Here is a 24,828-nt window from a genome sequence, read left to right as displayed (position 1 = left end):
GGACGCGTGTTGTCTACATTATGAAATCTAGATACGTCTTTTTTTTTTTTTTTTTTTGCTTTGTTTATAACAGGCACAGGACCTGCAGGTCAGCCGGAGCAGTAGATTTAGCCGCAGACGGGAAACATGGACGCTGACTGTTTGAGGACTCCAAGCAGGAAGACAGTTGCTCGAAGGTTTTGTAGCACGCCAATTAGGACAAGTGATGCTGCGGACAATGAAGTGGCCGATGGTGACGTTTCTTCATTTCTTTCCACTTTGGACGATTTTGTGGAGCAATGCGATAGTTTTCTTCCTGCATGCCCACAAGACCCTTCTGAAAGTGATGCTGCTGGCACTACAAGCAGCTTTCACGGATATTTTATCAAGGACAGTGAAGGACCGATCTTGCCGGAGCGTGCAATGGACGATTTTGTGGAGCAGTGCGATAGTGTCCTTCCTGCATGCCCCCAAGTCCCACCTGAAAGCGATGCTGCTGGCAGTACTAGCAGCTTTCACGGATATTTTATCAAGGACAGTGAAGGGCCAAGCTTCCTGGAGCATGCAAGTACTACATGGCACAGTCGCTGTTTAGACGACGACAGGGTGGACTCAGTTAAATATGCCGATGAAGCTCAAACCCGCAGTAGTGTATACTGCAGTAGTAAATGTGAGTGCGGAGAAACAACCCAATCTGAACAATATCCATCAGTTTCTCAGCATTCAGTGTGTTCTTCAGCTAGGGCTTGGCAGAGTGATCCAGACTTTGTTAGTAGTTCACAAAACAGTCACTATGACCAGAAGGCAGAACGTGGTCAGGGCTGCAAAGATAAGTATGAGGGTGTGTACCTGGAACACAATGCTAGTTGCACAATCCTGCAGGAACTAAATAGTGAAAATTCCAAGTCCACATCAAAAAATGAGCATTTTCATTCACGTTCATTTCAACAAGAGAAACATTTGTCTCTACAAAATGTAGAGGGAAAACGGAAGCAAACCATTACACACAGAACTGAACAAAGCTTTCGTGGCAACTGTGAAAATGTTGAGCATTTTGCAAATGAAGGATGCAGACAGGACCCTAGAGCAGGCAAAGAGAGCCTTCAGAACTGTACTCGGATAGAAGGTGCCTTCGAAACCGGAGGGTATCCTGAGGCTCCTCACAGGAAGAAAAGTGCCCAGCATTACCACCACTTAAATAGCAGCTGTGAAATGCAAAATGCTAGCACTTCCTCCTGCGCACACTTCGAAGAAAAACTAGAGGAGCAGCAATTTGAGCAACATATGAAAAGGTTCATTAAAAGCTGTGTCATGGAGAATGCTTCAGCATTTAAGGAATGTAAGGATGAACCATTGGACACAGAGGCTGAGCAATATGCAGATAGCTCTGATGACAGCTGTGTCGTGGTGTATGCCTCTACATTTAAGAACTATGACAAAGTAGAAGAGGTAGAAGCTCAACAATATGCAGAAAGTGAAGATGGCAGTTGTATAATGGTGGATGGTCCAGCATTTAAGGAATACCAGGATGAATCATTGAAGGCAGAGCTCGGACAATATGCAGAGAGCTCTGATGACAGCTGTATCATGGTGGATGCCTCTACATTTAAGTATAATGAAGTAGAAGAGGTAGATGCTAAACATGTAGAAAGCAACGATGGCAATCGTGGAACGAATGATGCTTCTACGTTTAGAAGAGATGAGAAACCAAGGGAGGCAGGTTTAACATGTCCAGAGAGCTTGTGTCATGTCCACCAGAGGAAATGTAGCTGTCTCTCTGAAAGGCACTTAGTAACACATCATGAGAGTGAATCAAATGAATATGGTGTGCATTGCAGCACTAGTTGTTCACATCATGGAGTTTTTGCAGCTGATCAGAAACAAGTGTGTGAATGTAAGGCTCAATGTTGCAGTGCCTATAGTTCGAGCTCTTGCCTCCAGCCAGCAAGCTCTGTTGGCAGTATCTGTGTGCCTGTTCACCAGACACTTTCAACAGGATGCAAAGCACAATTTGACATCTGTTACAAATCCTGTACGGGGGATAAACAGATGTCATGTGTCACGCCTCACAAACAAGATGACCGGGAGACTATTCAACCATTAGAAGAGACTACTTCAAAGAGCTTTACCAAGTTTTTGCCTTCAGAAGCAGCAACTAGTGACAGTGATCTCTCTCCAGCAAATCGCACTGCTGATGTGAAAACTGAGCATTGCAGCTCCATTCAGGATCTTACAGCCTTAAGCAATAGTAAGGCTAGCAATGTGATTTTGAAGCCACAGTTGAGAAAAAATTCCAGTGCTAACAGCCCTGCTTTCTTCACAGACATTGTGCAATCTCTCCCAAATATCTGTGCCAGAAGTTCATCATGTCATGAGGACAATGGGCAGAGTGTACCAGGGTTCAAGGAGGCAGACGACAATCCTGTTACTGCTTTGTCGGCTCCTAGTGACGATGCTGATGCAGATTCTTCCAGTTATAAAGAGCACAAGCCTAAAGACAACATAATGGAGTGTAGCAGTGATGCCAGTGAAAAAATGGCAATTCTTCTTGCAGGACATAAAAATCATCACAATGAAACTGACATTGTTCCTGCTGTAGACATGGAATGTAAGGGAACTTCAGTGGCAGTTAGTCCCAACTCAAAGCCTGTGCCTTTTCTAGATGCATGTCTGCATTTGAACCATATCTGTGATAGCGCTGACATTTTTGACACTACATTAGTAGCAGAAGTTGACAGGAACATTGCATCATGCACACAAAAATGCACCAAGGATGGCATCAAGCGTCCATCGCCATCCTGCACTGTCACATCTGGAGATGTTTTTGACCTCGAAGTTGGAACTGATGATGACACCTTTGTTGCTGAAGCACACTCACCCATTGCTGCAGCAAAATCTACAGAATATTGCCAGCTTCCCCAGTCCTGCTCAGTCACATCTGGAGATGTTCTTGACCTTGAAGTTGAAACTGAGGATGAAGCCTTCATTGCTGAAGTACTTTCGCCTATGGCTTCATCAAAATCTACAGAACATTGCCAGCCAGCTTTGCAGACTGCAAATGTCGTGGCCTCAACACATAAGGTGCCAGCACGACTGTCTACTGCTATGCCACAGTGCATTCTTCCTCAAGACCTTCCAAATTTCTCTAATGACACCAGAATCCTTGCTGAAAATGAACCTGTACCCCCAATGTTGGTATGTACACTAAGTGAGGATGCAATATACAACCCTGATGAATTGGACATGCGTGAGAAAATAAACACTATTAGACGTCACCAAGGACGGCATTTCGAGCCACCGCACAAGCCTGAAGACCTATGTGCTCATTCAAGCCAAATTGTGACCACTGATTCTCAGGGCTTGGAACTACAGCTGCCAAATGTCAAGGCCCCAGAGGTGAAAAACCGAGCTCCATTCATGAGTGAAGATCCTGCTGAAAACAAGGACATTGAAAATCCTGAGTGGGAAGCTGTTCGTCGCCTTAGCACAGATGAAGAACGATACCAGGCCGTCCAAAAGGTTTGGCATAACAGCAGGATTCCAGACCCTCACAAAGAACTGACGACTTTCCATTATCGACGACGCATGTTAAGTCTGAAACATGCAAAGAACCTGCCCCCATCTAAATCTAAATGCCGCAAGCGCAAGGCATCACGTAGCTCCTCGCATGAACACGCTAAACCTGTCAAGCGCCAGCGTTTTGACACAGACATCATTGACCTGAAGCTAAAGGAACTCAAACGGAAAAGGGAGAAAGATGTCACAAGAGCTCAGAGAACGTTCAGGGATGACATCCACAAGCTCCACTCGAGTTTGAGGAGGCCCAGCGAGGAGATGTACACTCCACATGGCCACGGGCACTCTGACAGGCGCCACAGGAGAGCACATACGGCGCCTTGGGACTTCCGCTACTATCAGTCACAGGAGATGAGGATCTGCGAAGAGTACAGAACCAACGAAGAGAACATCTACAACGAGTACAGGGCCAGGGAGCACAAACTGCTGAACGCTAGAGACGAAGTTCGGCGCGTCGACGCTTTCTACGCTGGGCTGAGGGACAGCGACCCGCGATTGCTGTCAGAGGAACAAGTTAAAGAACACTTGAAGCTGGAGGAGATGCTGGGATGTTTCAAAAAGTTCTACAAAACACCGAGGGAATGACTGTCACTGCCGATGCGCGCGTGTGCTCTTGGAACTTTTGAGTTAGGTAGTATAACGTGGTGCAGTGTTCTGTGGTCGGTTGCTGACTGTGCAAGGATATGTGTGAGACGGTGCTTCTAGTCAATCTAACATTGCGACAGCCAGAAGCTTGGAATTTTTTATTTTTCTTACGGGGGTCCTTTTTTTTTTTTTTTCGTCGTCGTCTTCTTTTTGCGTTCTCTTTACATAAAATAAAGCATCAAATCATCAATGCGTTTCTGTCTCTCTAGCATGATGCATGCGAAACCATCTGCTGCTGCTATCGGTGAAGATTGTAGCAGTGCGCGTCACACACCACGTAATATTAGCGGCCGTTTTCTAGCTTTAGGGACTAGTTAGGCATTTATGCGGGGATCTTGCGAGGTTTAGCCTTTTTCGTTTGTCTGAAAGATACTTCTATCGCGCATAGTTGAGTTACGCGCGCAAAATTAGTAAACTGGGTTTCGGTTTCGGGACCTTTGCGTGTGTTCTAAATAAAAGCAACTCAGAACTTACTATTATTTTTTTCGTTCTTAAGTTCTGCTGTTTCCTTTTTTTTTTTTCTTTTTTTTTACACACACCTGGTTAATATATTACGAAGTGCTCTTGAGGGGCTACGAGCAGCAGTCAGGTGGGCCAGGGGGCGCTTATGCTGTTTCTTGTTTTGCTGTCTCGCGATTGCCTTTTTAATCTCGTGAGCACCACGCCTTGCGTCAAGCTGCGTTTAATTGCGCTTAATATTGTTTGACCGGCTGCATAGGAACGGCTTTCACAATGACAGACCCGGTAGACGCTGAAAAAGCGACGAAAAAGTTGGTTCATGCAGGGATTCCCAAGGCAGAATGCCTGGTAAGTCGCTCACACGTGATTTGCGCCGGCTAGCTTTCCCAGTTATGACATGGGTGTTAAATGACAAGCAAACTGTCGCTGAGGATAATGTTTGTATGCGTTCTAGGACGATATGGATGAATTTATGGCGAGAGAAGAGAACCAAACCATAGATGCGGCTCTTAAGAACCTCGACGAGCAGCACAGTAAATACAAGTTCATGGAATTAAATCTGCTCCAGAAGAAACAAAGGTGGGAGCTTTAAATTTTTATTTTTATTTTCCCTCACTGCTACTTTATGAAATCTGTCAAATGTTTGTTATTGTGCTTCCTTTTTGGGGGAAGAAGATGCATCTCGGTAGCAGAAACGGCATGTGTACGTGCATTGCATTTCAGGTTAAAGAGCCAGATCCCCGAAATCAAAACGTCGCTGGAGATCATCAAACTGCTTAAATCGAAAAGGGTATGGTTCTGAGCCTTTTTATACAACTTTTGACTGGAAACATGCCTCTAGCTGCAGCTGAGATGTACTGCAATTCGAGTTTGTCTTTTTTTTTTCTCCCCTTTGAGACCCCTAACGTACTGCATGGTGGCTGCCATAATGTTCAACTGTTGAATTTCCTCTGGAACGAAAAAAAAAAAAAAAAAAAAGAAAAAAAATATGTATGCAGGTTTGTCGAGTAGTGTATAATCCAAGGTGTTGATAAACCAGTGCAGTTTGTGTGTATGTGAGGAAATGCATGTTGATATTCTGAGAGCTTATGTTTATTTGAAGTCATGCCTAAAATACTTACTACAAAACAGATTGTTGGCTGCTTAATGTATAAGAATATCGTGGTTTGAAGTGCACGGTACTCTGATATTGTGGGACGAAATTGCATGGAATATAACGGATTGTTTATTGACATGAAGGGTGGTGATAATTGATTAGGTGATCTGAAGGTAAAGGTTTGTATGTTTTCAGCTTGATTTCAGAAGCTTGCATAATCTTTCAGAGGTTGAATGTGATCCTACTATAAGTATTGCATGTCTAGAACTCTCTCTTATCACGTGCAGATATCTTCAGAAAGCATTTTATTGGAACAGAATGCGTCAGAAGTTAACTTGAAAAGGGGCTCCTGTTGCACTACTGTTTGCAGTAAACTTTGCCAGGATGTTACATTGGCCTGTTTGCACTTGTATTAAATTAGTTAAAGCTCGCCAAGCTGTGGATGTTGCCGCCATAATGATTGTGTCAACAATGCAATGCAAGTGGTGGTTCTGTATTTTGTTTCCAAGCATTGCATTTCACAGCAATCTACAAAGCCTACTGCCGACTCTTCTTAGGACTCCTCCGAAGACATGGAGACGAGGTTCGTGCTGTCAGACCAGGTCTACTCCAAGGCTGTCATACCTCCTACCGAGAGAGTCTGCCTCTGGCTTGGCGTAAGTCTCTTATTTGGCATGTTTAGTTTTCGTACACGGACATGGCTTTGGTAAAGCTCCAGTGCATGGTTGGTATTCATTTACATACATGAACACCACACAGTAACGCTGTCACATGTTTGGCCTTGTCACGGTGCAGCTGTAGCTGGTATTAAAGCCCCCCCCCCTCACTGGCTCCTAACATTTGGTTATACACTTGAACTTCTGAAGCGTGTATAGGGAGCGTTTTACCACAAGAATTTTTCAAATTGGTTCATTATGAAGGAGATAGTAGTTCAAATGTCGTGCCCCTGTGCTTCCAGGTGAGCTTCACTGCCAAGATACTCTCTCTCCATTTGTCTTGAATAGTGCCTGCAAGCAACACCTTCCTTGCCTTCTCCTATACCGAAGTCAAGGAAACACACCACATTTACATCATGAGCACCACCTTCTTTTCTTTTTTCTTCTCCTTTTTTATTGCTGCACAGTGAACTTCTAGTGGCAGTTCTGCTGCATTATGATTTACCAAAGTGATCTGCGATAATCACTGGCATTGCAAGCAGTGCATCTTACGTAGAGCTGCTTATGCATGTGGCCTTTATTCTCTAACAGGAAGCAGGCTTTCGTTTAACATTTCAGCTGTTTTCGATGCCGTGCAGCAGTCTGATACTTCATAGACGATCATCAGGATGTAATCTATGCACCATGCTTGTCAGTTCGTAATGCCCCGACCTGGTGAGGGGGCTCTCTAAAACTGTTTCTTGCACTACTTCTGCCTGCAAATTGTAATCATTGCATGGTCATAATTTCTAGGTCCTGTATCAAGTTTCACATGTCGAGGTGCAGGCACACATAGAAATCATAGGCATGAAACGTTAGCATATGTATAGTGTGTGCAGTAATACAAATACAGTTTAGAGCAGTAACGCAACATGGTCTCCTGCGGTATCACTTTGGAGCCTTGTTTAATCCTTTCTGTGCCACTGACGAGATAGTCGTCATGAGCAAAAGTATCCTGCAGTGTGAACAGATGAGGAGTACATCCATCAATTTCTTTCTAGTTGCCGCTTTTGACACTAGGGACGCGATCTTGTACGCGCTCCAAAATGGAACGGAGGCGTTCCGTTCCATCGAGCCGCACACGATTGGTCAATTTCAACTGCGACGTTCAAATTGACCAATCGTGTGCGGCTCAATGGAACGGAACGCCTCCGTTCCATTTTGGAACGCGTACAAGATTGCGCCCCAGATGACCTGTGTGTAGTCTTTCTTTTTATTTTTGGCTGCTTGAATGCTTGCACTGAATAAGTGGCCTGTCTGCGTACTACGTTTTTGGGGAACTTGGTACCGATCTTTGTCATTTCCAGCAGTATGGAAAGGTTTGAATACTAGAAGTGGTTCAGGGCCCCATTAAATGAGAAGTGCTATCACGCATTAGTATCATCCATTGGTCAGCCTTTCTTTCTTTTTAGCTTGATTTATGTTTAATTTGGCATCACATTGGAGCAACAATGTGCCACTAAGTACAAAGGAAGCAAAATGCTAATGTTTTGTTCTTAGTTCTCATATCTGTGTGTGTATTGGTGACTGCCTGTCCAAAGGAACAAGGTGGTAAGAGAAGTACCAGAGGTTAAAATTACGTTCAGGGGTTTTACTTGCCCAAACCACGGTCTAATTGTGAGGCGCATCTTAGTGGGTAGCTGCGGAATAATTTCAACCACCTGGAGTTCTTTTAACGTGCAGGTCGGCGATTACTGCATGCCTGTGGTACAACCAGTTGTGGTTAATCACCACACAGCTTTTAAGCTTATCAGTTAATACTGTTGTTTCAAAAACTTGACCTAAGTAAAATATCGCTGTCTGTGCCCTATTTGCACGAGAGGACATTATAGCAACCTGCTGCAATAGACCAAATGCAATGGCATTGTGCTGCTGAGCTTGAGGTAATGGGTTCACTCCCGGCCATGGCGATCACGTTTCGATGGGGGCAAAATGCAAAAACTCTTGTGTACTTGAATTCAGGTGCACGTTAAAGTACCTAAGGTGGTTAAAATCAGTCCGGAGCCCCCACTGCGGCGTGCCTCATAATCATATTGTGGTTCTGGCATGTAAAACCCTAGAATTAAAAAAATATTCCCGTATCTGAGTGATGTTAAGCATACTACGAATAGTATTTATTTATATATTTATTTATGTTAATAATTTATTTACGAAACTATTATAGCAACAGATGTAAAACTATACTACATGTTGCAACAGCATGTTAAAAAATTGCCACACTGCACTTTGAGATGAACATACATGCACTCCAAAACACTATATATGCACAGTAGTACACATTGAAAACATGACCATGTAGTGGCTTGTGCTTTCTGCCTGCAGCCATTTGGAATCCCTTCAGACACCATGAATAAACAGAGCAGTAGAGAAAAACTTAACAGCAAAACAGAAAGGCAGCGTGGTGAGCAAAATCACTCGCTTATCCTGGAGAGCTGCACCGTGAGACTTGCCTTAGACAGTTTAGGCATGCAGGGTGAAGCGAAAAAGTGAAAATGTAGCGAGATGATTTGGTGCTTGCTAAAGTCTTGCTGCGGTGCTGCTGAACCAATGGGGAAGAGACACTGAAGCAGGGAGAGGTAAGGAACCCAGCTGAAGGGAAAACGTAAAGACGCAATACACAGCACATGTATGTGTCATTTCCTTATGTCAACAATTTCTGCGTTACTTCCATGAAGAAACACAAAATGGGATAAGAGGAGCAAGAGGGCCTTTATTTGCACGTGCCCATCTGTGTACACGGATAACCATGATGCCTGATAATCTCTTCTCTGGTTGCTGCTTATGTCTGCAGACACTGAAGTGGGCTAGGCATGAGGTATACAATTATTGCCATCCGAAAGAGTTGAAGTGGCGGCGTTAATGTTTAAAAAATAAAATAAACACACTACATAGTAACAGTTGCCAGGAAGACAGATTATATTAATTAAAAGGAGCATTCTGCAATACCAAAAAAGCCACTCTTACCATGAGAGCAGGTTTGGTCAACCAGAAAAGACACAGAATTCAAGAAAAGTTATTTTTGTCCTTCATGTGCTCTTATAATCAACCTCTTACAGCAAGACTAATGAAAACAGTTTTGAAAGAGTGTTTTATCAGTCTACGCTAATTTAGTGTTTCTTTTGTAGTATTCCTTTAAATGTTAACTGAATGCAGTCGGTCAAAAAGCTAGATGCTGCGTGCGGGAGATGCACATGCTGTAGTACATTTGAAGCACTACACTTAAAAAGAGCACAAATGAAAACAGTAAAGGTGGCAGAAGTGTATTTCTAGAGAAATCCCATTACTTCTTCTAAAAAAAAAAATGTGTCATCACAGATCTCTTTCAGTGTCTCGCTCACCACTCTTCTAAATGATGCTCATCTCTAAATCAGTTCCTGTGAACACCCTCGACCTCTCTCAAAAACTGCTCAAAGTCGACGAAGCACAAATCGGGAAATGCTGTAGTGAAGAATGCTGCATTCTGCTAAGTACCCCAGAACCTGGAACAGTTATGCACACTAGAGAAGCCAGCATGCAAAATGTGTAATATCGTCTATTGAAAGCCTGAAGATTGACAATGCGGTTTTCAGCATGGTAGCGCTTTACGCAGCAATTGTGTGAATCGGTAAATTGTGCATCTGCAGTATTATTCTGCACTGCTACTTTGCTACCACGGACCACTAACCAGAATGTTTTCTCTTGCAGGCGAATGTGATGCTGGAGTACACGCTAGAAGGTGCGGAGGAGTTGCTCTGTAAGAACTTGCAAACTGCTACGAGGAACTTTACAGAGCTGCACAGTGACCTGGACTTCCTCAGAGATCAGATCACAACCACTGAAGTCAGTATCCTTAACCAAGTTTGTGCTGTACATTTCTCTCTCGGTGCAAAAGAGAGGAGTAAGTGTTGACGTGGTCTTATTAGCCTTGGATGTGCTTTATTAACCTTACCATTCCTAACGACCTTTACGTGTGTACTTGTTTTTGTTGAAAAAAACATAGAAGACAAAGCACAGAAGAGAGAGAGAGAGAGTACACCACAGAATTCTCTTCCATGCTCAGTCTTTTATGGTCTTTTTGTAGTTAAATATGCAGTTACACTGGCTCACCGATGTGTTCCGGAAAGAAACAAAGGCACTGTGCATGTGAGTGCAGATAGCGCCCGGGTGTATGGCAAACCGCCTGTTATATCCACACCACTCAAAAACTCAGGAGAGCAAGGCATACGCTCGTCCTCACCTTCCAACAGCCATACATGTTGACTTTCCTGAATTTTCCATTAAGTCAACAAAGTTGGGCTCATTCTACGAATGCTGCATCAAGTTATTTACGATAAATTATGCTCGCGAAAAAGTTTCACTCAGTGGTCGCCAACTCTACCATCGGAATTTTTTCTAATGGTGAAAGGATGCCAGTGAGGTATTTGCTTTGAGCAAGTTTATACAGATAAATTCCTGAAGAAAGCAAAATCGGCAACAGCAAGCTTGCTGAAGAAGTCACAGTGATCTAAAAATGATGTGTTGCTTGTCAGTGTCTGCTGCTGCGTGTGTCCTGCATATTAAGGTGAATCATGGTTCATAAAGTATGTGCCTTACAAAAGGCACATACTTGTGGTGCTCAGAGCAAGTTTTAAAAAGAAGTACATGTCTTTTCCCCTCAATGGTGATGTACATGAGGTACTTATGAAATTTTAAGTTCACAGTTTGGCAGGTTTGCTGAGCTTTCTAGCACCAGTAGTACTATCAGTGCAACTTGGCACAGTCACAGTTAAGCAATGGTCACACTTTCGTTGGCTTTCTTTCTATTGATAAATGCTACACTACATTGTCTTTCAGAAAGGCAACAGAGATCATTTTTACTAAAAAGGACACTAGACAGGTTTGCAAATTATGAAGTGAAAAAGTGTAGTGTGCAGTTTCTTGCCATATTCTTCTGGCATGAATCCTTGTGGTGGTAACACTACAGCCTCCTGCATTTCTAATAGTATTGAGCAAGCTTCAGCAGCACTCGGCAGAACAGCATGTGAGAGCCTTATAACAGCTAGAAGCAGCAAGATCACCTATAGTTAACACAAACGCGCTATGCACGCTACAGTGGTAGCGTTGTGTGCTGCACTGTTCACTTCAGGAGGACGCATGCCTGCCAGAGCTACCTGCTCGGTCCTGCTTAAAAAAATGCTGTGAATGTGCAGAAGTAAGATGTGGCCCCCATCTGCAATGCATTTTCCTTCCTTTTTTTTTCCTCCCGTATTGCTAGAGTGGCGCTTGGTAAGAAAAAGAAAATTGGGAATTTATCAGCACTTCTGAGGTATTATCAGGAACTCAAGTGAACAATAGGGGCCTCACAAACAGCGATTGGGTGCTTGCACTACTGAAATAAAAAATGTAGCAGACGACGCTCACAGTGGAAAGTGCTTCGCGTGCTTGTGCTTAGTACAGTAAATACCTCACTGATACGTTCCCGCTTAATACGATTTCCCGGCTCCTACGTTCGCAATCGTGAAAAATAAACACAACCCTATAAAGGAATGTGTTAATACATTCCGGTTAATACGTTCCCGGAAAATACGATTATTCGGCAGCAACGTTCAGCATTGCGGCAAAGTGCGGTCGTATGATACGTTCTGCAGCAAAAAATTGTCATTGAGGTATGCAAAAAGGCCGCTCTCATGTGCTTGTAAAGCGCTAAGTGGCAGACAGCCACCGCACGGCTTCATTGCAGTGCTCAATTCTCCCTCCCCCCTCCGCGACTTCTGCATTGCTCATTTGCCCGAAGTGACGAAGCGTGGCAGCAGCGGCGAGCGAACCTTTGCACTAGCTTGCCCCTCGCTTCAACGCGAACTACTATGCGGCAAAAACAGGCGGACGCCGTGCGTGGGGCGCTACGACTCGCCGAGATCGTTGCGGAGGTGGTGGCGGACGAGGCGCCTGAAGATGGCGGCAAGAACGAAGGCTTGTGCCCACCGGCCACCTTCGCCGAAGCCCTTGCTGGCCTGTTAGCCTTACAAAGCTTCTTTCGCACGAAAGACAACGAAAATACGGACAAGGTTCTGCAATGTGCGCAAAAGGAGTTGTTCCTGTCCAAGGGTGTGACGCACCAGCAGAAAATACGGTCGCATCTCTATAATTCGAACTCGAAGAGGCCCGAAAATTTGTTCGAATTAAAAGGACTTATTTTTTACTTATTTGTGCACCATAGCGATATGTACGAACGGTGCGAGTCGTGAAATATCGCGGCGCGTAAGCTCATAGCGAGCAAGGGCCACGGAACTGCCCACGCCGGCCAACGCTCGCATCCCGATAGCGCCTCTTCACAACCACAATCTCTCTCTCTCGCATCCCGATAACGGCAGTGAACGAAACTTCAGGGAGCGGGCCGCGCCGGCACGGCGACGAGGAGGGCGGCAGGGAAACGCATTTGGCCTCGGCAACCCCGTCGCTTCGGTGGCTCCCCTCGCCCTCCCTCTCAACTCCCTCGTAGCTCCCTCACCTTCGACTCTCCGTGTGCGCCCGCCGGCCCGGCGCAATCTTAACTCGCTCCACTAAGTTTCGTTTTCTGCCATCGAAGCGAGCGTTAGCCGGACTGGGCCTTCGCGTTGCTTCCCTCTGCGCCGCAGCCGCTGCGTTGGCCGAGACGTCAGCGCGTACACGCGTGTTCCGGCGCAACGCTGAAACGGCGACCTTACCATTTGAGAGAGGAAATTTTCGCCGCGGTATTTTTCTTTCTTTTTTATTTCTCCGCGCGGGCGTTGAGGGGTCTCTCCTAAGCTTTTGCTTTATGGCGGTGTCGGAGCATTGCCAGTCGGAGGCGCCACCACGTGATTTGGCGTGCTGCTGAGAGCATTGTCAGTGTGCGGTTATGTTCGAATTAACCGTCACAAGTGCTTTCGCGTTCTCGCCCATTGGAATACACATAACTTTGACGGGACCGCAGCTTCAGTTCGAATTAATGAGATTCGACTGTAACTATGTTTTGCAAGAAATAAATGTTTTCTGCCTTTGCACCTCAATATGGGCTTGTCAGCTTCAATATTTACTGGATTCGGATCGTACGTTTTCCCAGATTGTACGTTTATTTTTCGCGTATTTTTTTAAACGTATGAACGAGGTTCTACTGTATTGCTGATCTCACTGCTTCTCGCTTTTATAAGGTGCTGACACGCTGTGTGGTCAACAGTCGTGCATTATAATAGTATATAATATTGTGACGGTCGTGCAACATAATATAATATTTAAATAAGTAAATATTATTAAAGATGCGTGAAGCTGTACACCGAACAGAACGTGGTGGTAACACTTTCTCTAGCATGTGTACCGTCAACTTTGAACATGGTTGCACAACATAGGGCGCACGGGCCACATGCAGCCCAGTAGCAGAGCAGCTTGCGGCTGAATGCATTGCATTACAAGACACATTGAAGATAGCAATGAGTGTGGTGCAACCAAGCATAGACTGCCTTTGCACATGTAAAACATGCAAAGTTTCCCACTAAAATGTGGCTCCCAAAGAAGTTTGTTCTGGCCCTCGCTGGTTTTGGAAGCACAGCTGTAGGAACATCTACACAATGTACACTGGCAGCAACATGCTTCTTGAAATTGTTATGGCTGAGAGTGTAGACTCATGACTCAGCAAGGTCACCTGTAATAGCTTAGCGTTAATGGCATTCTGAGCATCACGTTGCTTGTTCATTTCCCCACCAGCTTCTGTGGCTGTATTACGATGCAAGTGGAATGAGGAGGTGCCTGTGTACTATACTCGTGGACAACTTCCCGTGGCAATGAAGGGAAAGCTACGAGCGCGCACAAACGAGAGCGCATTTGAATAAAGTTCCAGATTTTCATCCTTGTTAGTTTAAGCTGGGGTAGGGAAAACGTTAACACCTTATTTACAACACCTAAATAAGACAAAACACGTCATTGAGCATCGAAGTTGACATGTTGCGGCTTTCCCCTTCCACATCATGGCAAACCCGAAACACTCACACGTGGAAGCTGCGTTGATTGAGCGTCTGTTCCAAGAAACGTAAAGCGCTGTCAGTTGCTGCAAGCTTTTGTCTATGGTTTGTTTGGCTTGCCTGAAGTTAGCTAGCCAGGTGTCGGCCCTGTGTGATCACACCAAATAAAGTCACCTTTGTCATCAAATTAAGTTGCATGATCGCACGTTAAAGGGACTGTCTACCACTCGGAACATGTCTTTAGATTGTGATGGGAATGTGAAGATTGCGTGCTATATTGAATGAAACGAGCATGCATGTATCCCATAAACAAAGAATTATATGTTTAAAAGCAGTGCAACAATGATATGTGGCATAACTCGATGGCAGAAAAGTGAATCCAGTCCGTGTACTGTCATCTAACCAAAAAGCACCACAGGGAGAGTTATTTTGCTCGGAGAGAGTAGTTTCTTTGGTTCCAGGTAGCAGGCATATCGAAAAGTGGTGCCACCTTGTGCAAAAAAACAGTCACAGTGAACAAAGTGGTGCGTTGATGCATGACCTCCAAGATTGCCATCGCGTCCAGTAAACAGTGGTGGCATCCGTACACAGTTTTAAGAAGAGACTACACAGATTGAAAAAGTCTGTTTTAAAAATGTCTTCTCTCTTTCCATAAAAACTACTGCACGTTTGGACACTTCGAATGGTAGGCTTTTGTCATCATCATCATCAGCCTATATTTATGTCCACTGCAGGACGAAGGCCTCTCCCTGCGATCTCCAATTACCCCTGTCTTGCGCCTGCGAATTTCCTAACCTCATCATCCCACCTGACTTTCTGCCGTCCTCGACTGCGCTTCCCTTCTCTTGGTATCCATTCTGTAACCCTAATGGTCCACCGGTTATCCATCCTACGTATTACATGGCCTGCCCAGCTCCATTTCTTCCGCTTAATGTCAACTAGAATATCGTCTACCCCCGTTTGTTCTCTGATCCACACCGCTCTCTTCCTGTCTCTTAACGTTACTCCTAAGATTTTTCGTTCCATTGCTCTTTGTGCGGTCCTTAACTTGTTCTCGAGCTTCTTTGTTAACCTCCAAGTTTCTGCCCCGTATGTTAGCACCGGTAGAATGCAATGATTGTACACTTTTCTTTTCAACGACAGTGGTAAGCTCCCAGTCAGGATTTGGCAATGCCTGCCGTATGCACTCCAACCCAATTTTATTCTTCTGTAAATTTCTTTCTCATGATCAGGGTCCCCTGTGAGTAATTGACCTAGATAAACATATTCCTTTACAGATTCTAGAGGCTGACGGGCGATCCTGAATTCTTGTTCCCTTGCCAGGCTATTGAACATTATCTTTGTCTTCTGCATATTCATCTTCAACCCAATTCTTGCACTTTCTCGATGAAGGTCCTCAATCATTTGTTGTAATTCCTCTCCATTGTTGCTCAATAGGACAATGTCATCTGCAAACCGAAGGTTGCTGAGATATTCGCCATCGATCCTCACTCCTAATCCTTCCCAGTCTAAGAGCTTGAATACTTCTTCTAAGCATGCAGTGAATAGCATTGGAGAGATTGTGTCTCCTTGCCTGACCCCTTTATTGATAGGTATCTTTCTACTTTTCTTGTGGAGAACCAAGGTAGCTGTGGAATCCTTGTAGATATTTGCCAAGATATTCACGTATGCCTCCTCCACTCCTTGATTACGCAATGCCTCTATGACTGCTGATATCTCTACTGAATCGAATGCCTTTTCATAATCTATGAAAGCCATAGACTCCGCAGATTTCTCGATTACCTGATTGATGGCATGGATATGGTCCATCGTAGAATACCCCTTCCTGAAGCCAGCCTGTTCTCTTGGTTGACTGAAGTCAAGTGTTGTCCTGATTCTATTGGAAATTATCTTGGTGAATATTTTATACAATACTGAAAGCAAGCTAATGGGTCTGTAATTCTTCAATTCTTTAACGTCTCCCTTCTTATGGATAAGTATAATGTTGGCGTTCTTCCAGCTCTCTGGTACACTTGTACCAGAGAGCACTTGTACCAGGAGGCTTTTGTATTGTGCTACAAAATAAAAGGTCCTTAAGGAACAGCAAACAGTCTCTTCAACAACACAAACCATGTATTCATACGTATGTTCAAATTAATCGCATGGCATATGTGACAGTGAAAAGGCACCGGTCCAGAGAAAGTATTTTCTGTCCGAACGCCAAGTAGCTAAAAATTGTAATTGATTGATTAATTGATAGCTTGCCTGGGCCAACTGCTGTGCGGGTAGAGAAGAAACGCTTTTGCTGGCCTGTCAATGGTTTGCAGTGCCAGTACTTAACATCACACTTGTCCTCATTTTGCATACACCCAATTATGAATTTGTTTCTGTTATCAATGTGGGGGTACGTTTATAACAAATATTGGATATAGCGAAGATGGTTTACTGTTAAGGGGGGGCGCGGGGATCAGATCGCGAAAATCACGAGAAAAATCGGTTTTTGGAAACCCCGCATTTCATTATCTGCAACGCCTAATCTACGCTGTATCAAAATGGTTTGGCTGAAAACGCGCTAAAAGTGCCTGAAAAAAATTAATTTGTCAGTGCGCAGGGCGAGAAAACAGCTTTAAATCACGCAAAATCACCGCCGTTCGCGGAGCCATATCTCGTATTTCCCGCCACTGAGCGCCGCCATCTTGGTATCGTTCGAAAGCTCAAAGTTTCGCCGTTCCGCTTCTCAATTCGTCGGTCGTCGCCATCTTGTAACAAACGCACAAACACAAAAGAAGCGCGGGTCTGCTGGAGGTAGTCACACGGGCCCTCCGATGAAAGCGGGCCTCCGATTGGCTGCCGTGGTGAAAGGCGTCTTCCCATTGATTACTGCTGCGGCAGCGAGCAAGATGGCAACCGCAGTTGTCTGCTTCGCAAACCATGCCGGCGTCTTCACTTGACATGCAGAATTCGGATTTCTGAGAGCGCCCAGTTTAGTTATGGATCGTCGCTTGTTGGAGATGAAAGTTTGGACGAAGCACGCCTTCGGAATACGGAAGCGCAAGCCTCCTACGGCGAGAAAAATACGGCGATTAGCGGGAGAAGCGGAGGAGCACCCGACTGAACGTGCCGCGCTACCTTGCACCGTGGATTACGTGCCGCGCTATCTTGCACCGTCTGACTCAAGCAGCGAAACCGACAATTGCCCTGTGCCATCGGTACCGACAACGCAGTCGACGGAAGACGCGCCAACGGAAGCTCCCGCGCCTCTGTGTACGGCCGCGCGAATCAGCCGAGATCGTATCGACGCGGGTCGAAGGTCACCATCGCCGGCAAAGACGGTGTACTTAGTTTGGTGCATCGTGCGACACGGACACGCCGCCTCCGAGCGAGCCCCAACCGTCGACGAGCTACAGTGTGATAACTGAAGATTCACCGGACAAATAGTCGCCCAAACGGCGCACGATTCAGACGCGTTTCGTGTCAGCGGTGACGGCAGAATCGCGAGCATGCAGCGTGCGCGACTCCCTTCGCGCGATGTCCACAACTGAACGGAAGTTCAATTTGATGGACTAGCCAGGCTATGAAATTTTCAAAGCCCACCAAACGAAGAGGCAAAGGTGCAAGAAGGTGCTTGGCAGCACTGATGCCAAAAATTACCGCCCTGCTGCGTTCTAATAAACCTGCCCTGCTTGCAAAACTTTGCAGGTCGTTTTCTCAATAGAGTTTTTTTTGTTGGTCACCTCGCTCGTGGAAAGCATAGCACAACAATGGCTGGACCGATTTTGGTCCAGTTTGTTTTGCTGTGATCCATAAACTGTGCTGCACATCAAGACAGTCTTGAAATGTTCATTTATTTTTCCATTATTTAATTATTTCAGAATGACTACATGGCTCTATGCAGTGAAACACAAGTCACATGCATGTCATATCGAGTAAAAAATTATGAGGGCACTAAAAAAAAAATCTAACACTGTCTTGATATAGATTAGACATTTGGGCAAACATACACAGTATTCCCAGTTCCGTACCATGTTTCGTTACTGTGCCAGGCTTTCCACGAGCAAGGAACTTGTAAACTTTTGTAAATTCTTATAAAACAACAACTAATGAAGATATCTTAATGAAATTTTAGATTTGCCTCTCTATTGCAATGTACAGCGTGTGTGCCAAATTTCAGCCCTTTCTGTCAAGAAACAAAAAAGTTTTTTCATCCCCTCCTCCCCCCTTAAGTGAGGCTTGGTTGGTGTTGATTTTTGTCTGCTTCAATATATACCTGAAGTATCATTTACAGAATCGTAATACAGTGGAACCTCAATTATAGGACTTGCTGGCCACGGCGGCCACATTTTGATGGAGGCGAAATGCGAAAACACACGTGTACTTAGATTTAGGTGCACATTAAAGAACCCCAGGTGATCCAAATTTCCAGAGTCCCCCACTACGGCGTGCCTCATAGTCAGATCGTGGTTTTGGCACGTAAAACCCCATAGTTTTGTTTCATTTATTAGGACTTTCTCTGGACCACACAAAAACGTCATATAATCCGAGCATCATATAATGTGACGAACAAAAATTGACTATTTGAGTTGCCAGACTTAGTAACAGGCTACAATAATGTTTTAATTTGAAAATTAGGATAATTCGGACTTGCCCTCTGGACCCGGCAAGGAATGCATTACTTAACATTGTCAAGCTCGCGTTAAATTGGAGGTGGTCGGTTGTGCACCAGGTAACTTGGACAATATTCAGAGCGGTGTAAAAGAGTGAAAGTGGCACTAGCAACCAACTGAAACAAACATGGCGAACCGCATCGCCATAGGCGTCATTGGAATGACAGGAACGCTTTGTGCCTTTTAATTCTTCAGTTTACATTCATGCTTGACACTGGGTTGCCCTTATGGCTTCAGAACTGTGTGGTTTCCATCCTTAATTACATTGATAGCAATGACAGATTCATCTGCAGCGGTTGCAGCCAGCGGCGGTTTTGTCTTCATTCAGTGCTAGGTGCTTGCGATGTCGCAAACTGCACAAAAAGCGATTTAACTGCCGCCTATGTGCTTGCGTTATAACCCACAGGCTTCATCACAAAGGATAATCAGCTGCCAACCAGCTCACTGGTGCCAAAATAATCTGGATATGTGCATGGTATAGTAAAGAGCATGCCTGCTCGGATGAAGACTCATATTATTATTATTATTATTATTATTATTATTATTATTATTATTATTTATACGTACTGTGAGCCACTGCTGTGGTCCAAGCAGGAGGGGCCGTCAATCATAAAGTTGGGAAAATAGGAAGAAACGACAACCAAAATAATAATAAATGCAGAATGTAAATAACACACACACAGGATATGGTATAATTAACAGCCGCAAAAATGATGCTCCTGTTCATGCACAAAATCACCAGAATCAAGGACACTGGCAGGTAATTTGTTCCATTCCCAGACAGTTTTAGGAAAGAATCTATTCTTAAATGTGTTAATCGTGGCGAAAATCCGTGCTAATGCGCTATGAAAAGTATGTTAAGCTTTCCTGTCAGGAAAGACAGTTATGTAAAAACGCAAGGCGGCAAACTTTTCTGCAAGGCTCCAGAGTAGGAATACAGTGCTTATGCATTAACAAAGTGGGCGAGTCATGTCTTTGGTACATGTTGAAAATATAATACTGCTTTTCTCTGAACATGCTCAAGTTGTGCAATGTTGCCTTTATTGAGCGGGTTCCACAGAATCGCAGCGTATTCACGCTTCGCTCTAACACAAGCCTTATATGCGAGAAGTTTAACATTAGATGGCGTATTAAGGTTTCTCCGGAGAAACCACATCTCTTTTAGAGCTGATGAACATATTGCGCATATGTGTGTAGACCAGAAAAGATTGCTAATGTGATGCCAAGGTACTTGTAATTGTCAATTTCTAAAATATTGCGGCTCTTTAGTGACTAAGTGTATGTGTTAGGTTGTTTCTTGTTAGGCACAACAAAACAGTTTTTTTGTTATTCAGTTTCATATTCCAGCATGTGCACCAATCATCAATACACTAAGTTATTTTGCAATTTATAGTGATCATTTTGAGAAGTACAGTGGAATCTCGATACGAATCTCATGGGGTCACGAAAAATATTCGCATTAGCCGAAATTCATATATTCGAAACGCAATTAAAACTAGCCAAATTAAGGGGGGGCCACGGGGATCAGATCGCGAAAATCGCGAGAAAAATTGATTTTTGAAAACCACGCATTTCGGTATCTGCAACGTCTAATCTACGCTGTATCAAAATGGTTTGGCTGAAAACAGACTAAAAGTGCCCAAAAAAGATTAATTCGTCAGTGCGCAGGGTGAGAAAACAGCTTTAAATCGCGCAAAATCCCCGCAGTTCACGGAGACATATCTCGTATTTCCCGCCACCGAGCGCCGCCATCTTGTAACAAGCGTGCAAACACCAAAGAAGCACGGGTCTGCGATAGGTAGTCACACAGGCCCTCTGATAAAAGCGGGCCTCCGATTGGCTGCCATGCTGAAAGGCATCTCTCCATTGGTTGCTGCTGTGACAGGGGCAAGATGGCAACCGCAGTGGTCTGCTTCGTAAACCACGCCGGCGTCTTCACTTTACACGCAGAATTTGGATTACTGAGAGCTCCCAGGTTAATGATGGATCATCGCTTGTTGGAGAAGAAATTTTGGACGAAGCGCGCCTTCGGAATACGGAAGCGCAAGCCTCCTACGGCAAGAAAAATACTGCGATTAGCGGGAGAAGCGGAGGAGCATCCGACTGAACGTGCCGCGCTATCTTGCACCATGTGACTCCGGCAGCGAAACAGACAATAGCCCTGTGCTGTCGGCACTGATAATGCAGTCGACGGAAGACGTGCCAACGGAGGCTCCCGCGCCTCGGCGTACTGCCGCGCGAATCAGCCGAGATCGTACCTCGGTAGACATAGCTCGCTGCGACTAGGCAAAATGGCGCAAACACAAAAAACGCGACCCGAAGCACAGCAGCCACTCCGTCCGGCCGATGGCATGCGGAAAAGGAGGAAAAGCACAAAATCAACAAAAGCGTCACTGCTTCAAACTCTTCGCGCCCAGTCACAGCCTCCGTGCTGTCCGGCGCCACGTCCGTGCCTCCGCACCAAAAGAGAAAGGGAGAAAGCATGTGACTGCGCGTTGTTCTCTTTCGCGGCCGTCGGTGGGCCGGCGTTTATTTGTATCAACCGACGCGGGTCGAAAATCGATTCGTAACAACCGTTCTCTAGCACGTTGCAAAGCAATGGGGCTCGGCCGGGACCACATAAAAATTCGTATTAGCCGTGATCGTATCATCGAGATTCCACTGTAATTTGTTTAAAAACAACACAATCATCCGTGAACAGCTGGATAGACCATAAATGACATTGTGCAAATAATTCACATAAATTAGAAGCAGTAGCGGTCCCAGTACACTTCCTTGAGGCACGCCAGAAGTTAGTGGCAACGCACCTGAATCACAATTTTTTATTCTTACAAACTAACCCTCTTCCTAAGATAAGCCACAATCCACTGGATGATATATGATATATCTCGCTCTACTGCCGCATTGCGAACAATTATCGGTCACGAGATCACGAGCATTGCAGCTTCCGCACTAATTTTTGTTCAGGATAAAGTGAGGGTTGCAGATTTTTTTTAGTAAATGAAGGTTGTTTGTTCTCGAGGCATTCTGTAAATTTTGACATTGTTTTCATGGCTCTGTGAAATCCGAAATAATTAAGTTTTTTTACTATAGTGCCTCAGCACGTTGACACTATTTAGTGAGAAGAGATTGTTCTTACAATAGGAGATAGATAGATAGACCATACAAGGATAGACTGAACTGCACTGCTTGTCACCTGCGAACCCAGCTCTCTGGGTTTGAGGCCATACTTGGCATGACCATTTCATACTTGAAAGGTTGTTTGTCCGCAAGCATCCACGTAACAGCTTCTCATTTGCAAAGAATCATTCGTAAACAAACAAAAGGGGGTAATGTTTATGCCAACGGGAAGCTTCTTGGCTCGATAGGATTCATGTGAACAGCACACCTTGAATGCTACCATCAAACAGCTGCCCCTGCTAACTAAAAGTGGAAGCACTAATCATGGTTGCAAAGCCAAACAGCTGGGTCTGACATGGCTGTGCAGTCTTATCAATGCTTACACGAGTCAGTATAATGTAAAGATTTCTTTTGCTCGATTCTATTCCTTTATCATCATCCTCCGTTCACGGCTGGCCAATACTGGTGATAATGTAGGCAGAGCAGTGCCCAGACCATCAATGAAGCGCAAAAAGGAATGGCATTGGAATAGAATCATTACATTATCCCAAACGGTCTACTGTTGTCCTCAAGTTCAAAAGCGGGGCAGTTTGGGTGAGATAGCATTGTATTTCTCAGGCGAAGGTGGTGTTCATCCATGCCTCATCCTTAGCCCATGTTTTGTCCTGTGCTGCATTTACTTGAAACATGTTTTCGAGAACATTTCGGTCACATGACGGGCACAATTTGTTGCAAACATGTGAATACCCGTCGACAGGTAACATTGGTATATCTCAACACTACCACATTTGACGCTGCTGTTTGTACTTGACTGATCGCTCTTCAGATATGGCAAGGCTCCACAACTGGAATGTGAAAAAGGTGCAGGCGGAAAAGTTGATTGCCCAGTCATTGACATGAGCGCCATTTGCAGCATTACGCAAGCAGCTTTCCAAGGGCTGACTGGTTCTTCACCGATGGTGGCACCAAGGAAGGCGTGAATTCTCTCAAAAGTGTTACGCAGAGCTGCCATCTTGTGGAGAGTGTCCAAACGCCGTGCTGCGCGCTGCACCAATGTACTGAATAAGTTATTGCCACGTTCATGAGACCTAACCAAAGGCTTATAAAATGGTGAATAAAAAAGGCTTTGTTTCGGCTAGTTACATGCCTTTGTGCTGCTTTGTTGTGCAGGATGACTATGGGTTACCTACTGTCAGCTTGCATTTTTCATTGTTGTTTCTAAACTTGCACCTAAAAAAGTGTTTAAAACCATATAATTTGTCAGGAAAAATGTGTTGCCATTCGACTATTTTGTAAGATTCACTTTCCATGCAGTATAGGAAGCCATCCCCAGATAAGCCCAAAATTAAGACAGTCAGTATATGACAGTGCAATTGTAATCCTTTCCACATTGCAAACCATATTTGCTTTAAAGGGGCCCTGAACCACTTTTATCTAAGTGCAGAAAGACATTTGTAGTGAAAATGGGCTATTTCAGAAATACTTTGGCAGAAGCAGAGTTATTGGCAATCAAGCACGGCCTCCGCTATGCTCCTCTTCCTTCCTCAATGTCTTGCACTGCGAAGTCTACAGTGGAGTGGGGCGGGGCCACAACGCTCTGCCTTCGAAATGTCACCGTGGCGCGCAGTTCAAATTTCATTTTGGATGTTAACATAGATGCCACCTTCCGATTTTGGTGCCTACGACGTGCTAAACGTAAAACAAACGTGGGTGTACTCAGCGAGCCACAGTGTGCTTAGCCAGTGGACTCGTGGCGGTTGTGGTGTATGCGACATCAGCGACCAATAGCAGCTGCGTATTGGAATGTGCTTTATTACATAATAAAGCATACAGAAGAGAGTGAGGATCATGGCTTCTGTTGAAACGGATTGAAATGAGAGCGTTTGAGAGAAAGGTAACTTCGCACTCCGCTTGCAAGCTCCACGCACCGCGTACGACAGCAAAACTTGGCAGAGATGTTCACAGCAGTGTATGCTACCCGCAGACTATGTTATTTCACCTAGCCCGATGGGTGGTTCAGGACCCTTTAATAAGTTTCCAACCTACGCCTGCTGCGATCATGCGTACAAACAGATAGACTGCACAGTACACTGCCACATTTAAAGCTGCATTTAGATTAATGTTACAGTAGCGTATTCCATTTCTTAGCACATTGCCCTCCCTTCAAAACAAGCTGGAACCCGTTTATGGTAAGCAGAGAAGAGCACGTGCCGGTAGCCTTCCCACTTTTTCCTCTCTGCATTGGCACGATACACCTGTGCTTACACGCCTCATCTCTAGCTGTCCTCTCCTGTTGCACTAATGCAATTTGCCTTCCTTGCGCATTACCACCTTTCATGGATGCAACATGCTAAAAAAGTGATGGAATGCCCCACTCGTCGCATTCACGTAAACACCGCTTATGGCTCTGTATGTACGCCATGTGCTTTTTTAGTAAAAGTAGTTGTTATTACAGACAATAAAGGCCATGCAGCAGTCTGCATTTTCCATTCTGACCCAGTACACCGGTAAAACTGGCACGAACTTTACCTCTTTAACTCATAGGCTGCCGTACCATGTGAGAGGACTGCCTACTTCACAAGCCCTCAAACTGCTACTCAATTCCTCCTTCCTTGGTAACAGGGCAAAGCGGGTAAATGTCCACATCTGGTTAGACAAAGCACCAGAGGCAACGCATCCCTGGA

At 44.8% G+C, this 24,828-nt stretch overlaps 1 protein-coding gene across 1 annotated transcript; it reads left to right on the top strand.

Moving 5' to 3' along the window:
• The first annotated feature begins 4,813 nt into the window (after positions 1-4,813).
• Positions 4,814-23,286, top strand: LOC119460793 (prefoldin subunit 3). The gene is made up of 6 exons (XM_037721881.2): positions 4,814-5,007; positions 5,114-5,238; positions 5,383-5,449; positions 6,313-6,411; positions 10,135-10,273; positions 22,971-23,286. The coding sequence occupies exons 1-6, from the start codon at positions 4,933-4,935 to the stop codon at positions 23,042-23,044; spliced, it is 579 nt and encodes a 192-aa protein (XP_037577809.1). The 5' UTR covers positions 4,814-4,932; the 3' UTR covers positions 23,045-23,286.
• Positions 23,287-24,828: the final 1,542 nt, after the last annotated feature.

This window comes from Dermacentor silvarum, chromosome 8, assembly GCF_013339745.2.
Source record: "Dermacentor silvarum isolate Dsil-2018 chromosome 8, BIME_Dsil_1.4, whole genome shotgun sequence".
Classification (NCBI taxonomy): Eukaryota; Metazoa; Arthropoda; class Arachnida; order Ixodida; family Ixodidae; genus Dermacentor; species Dermacentor silvarum.
This window is presented reverse-complemented; position numbering and strand designations above follow the sequence as displayed.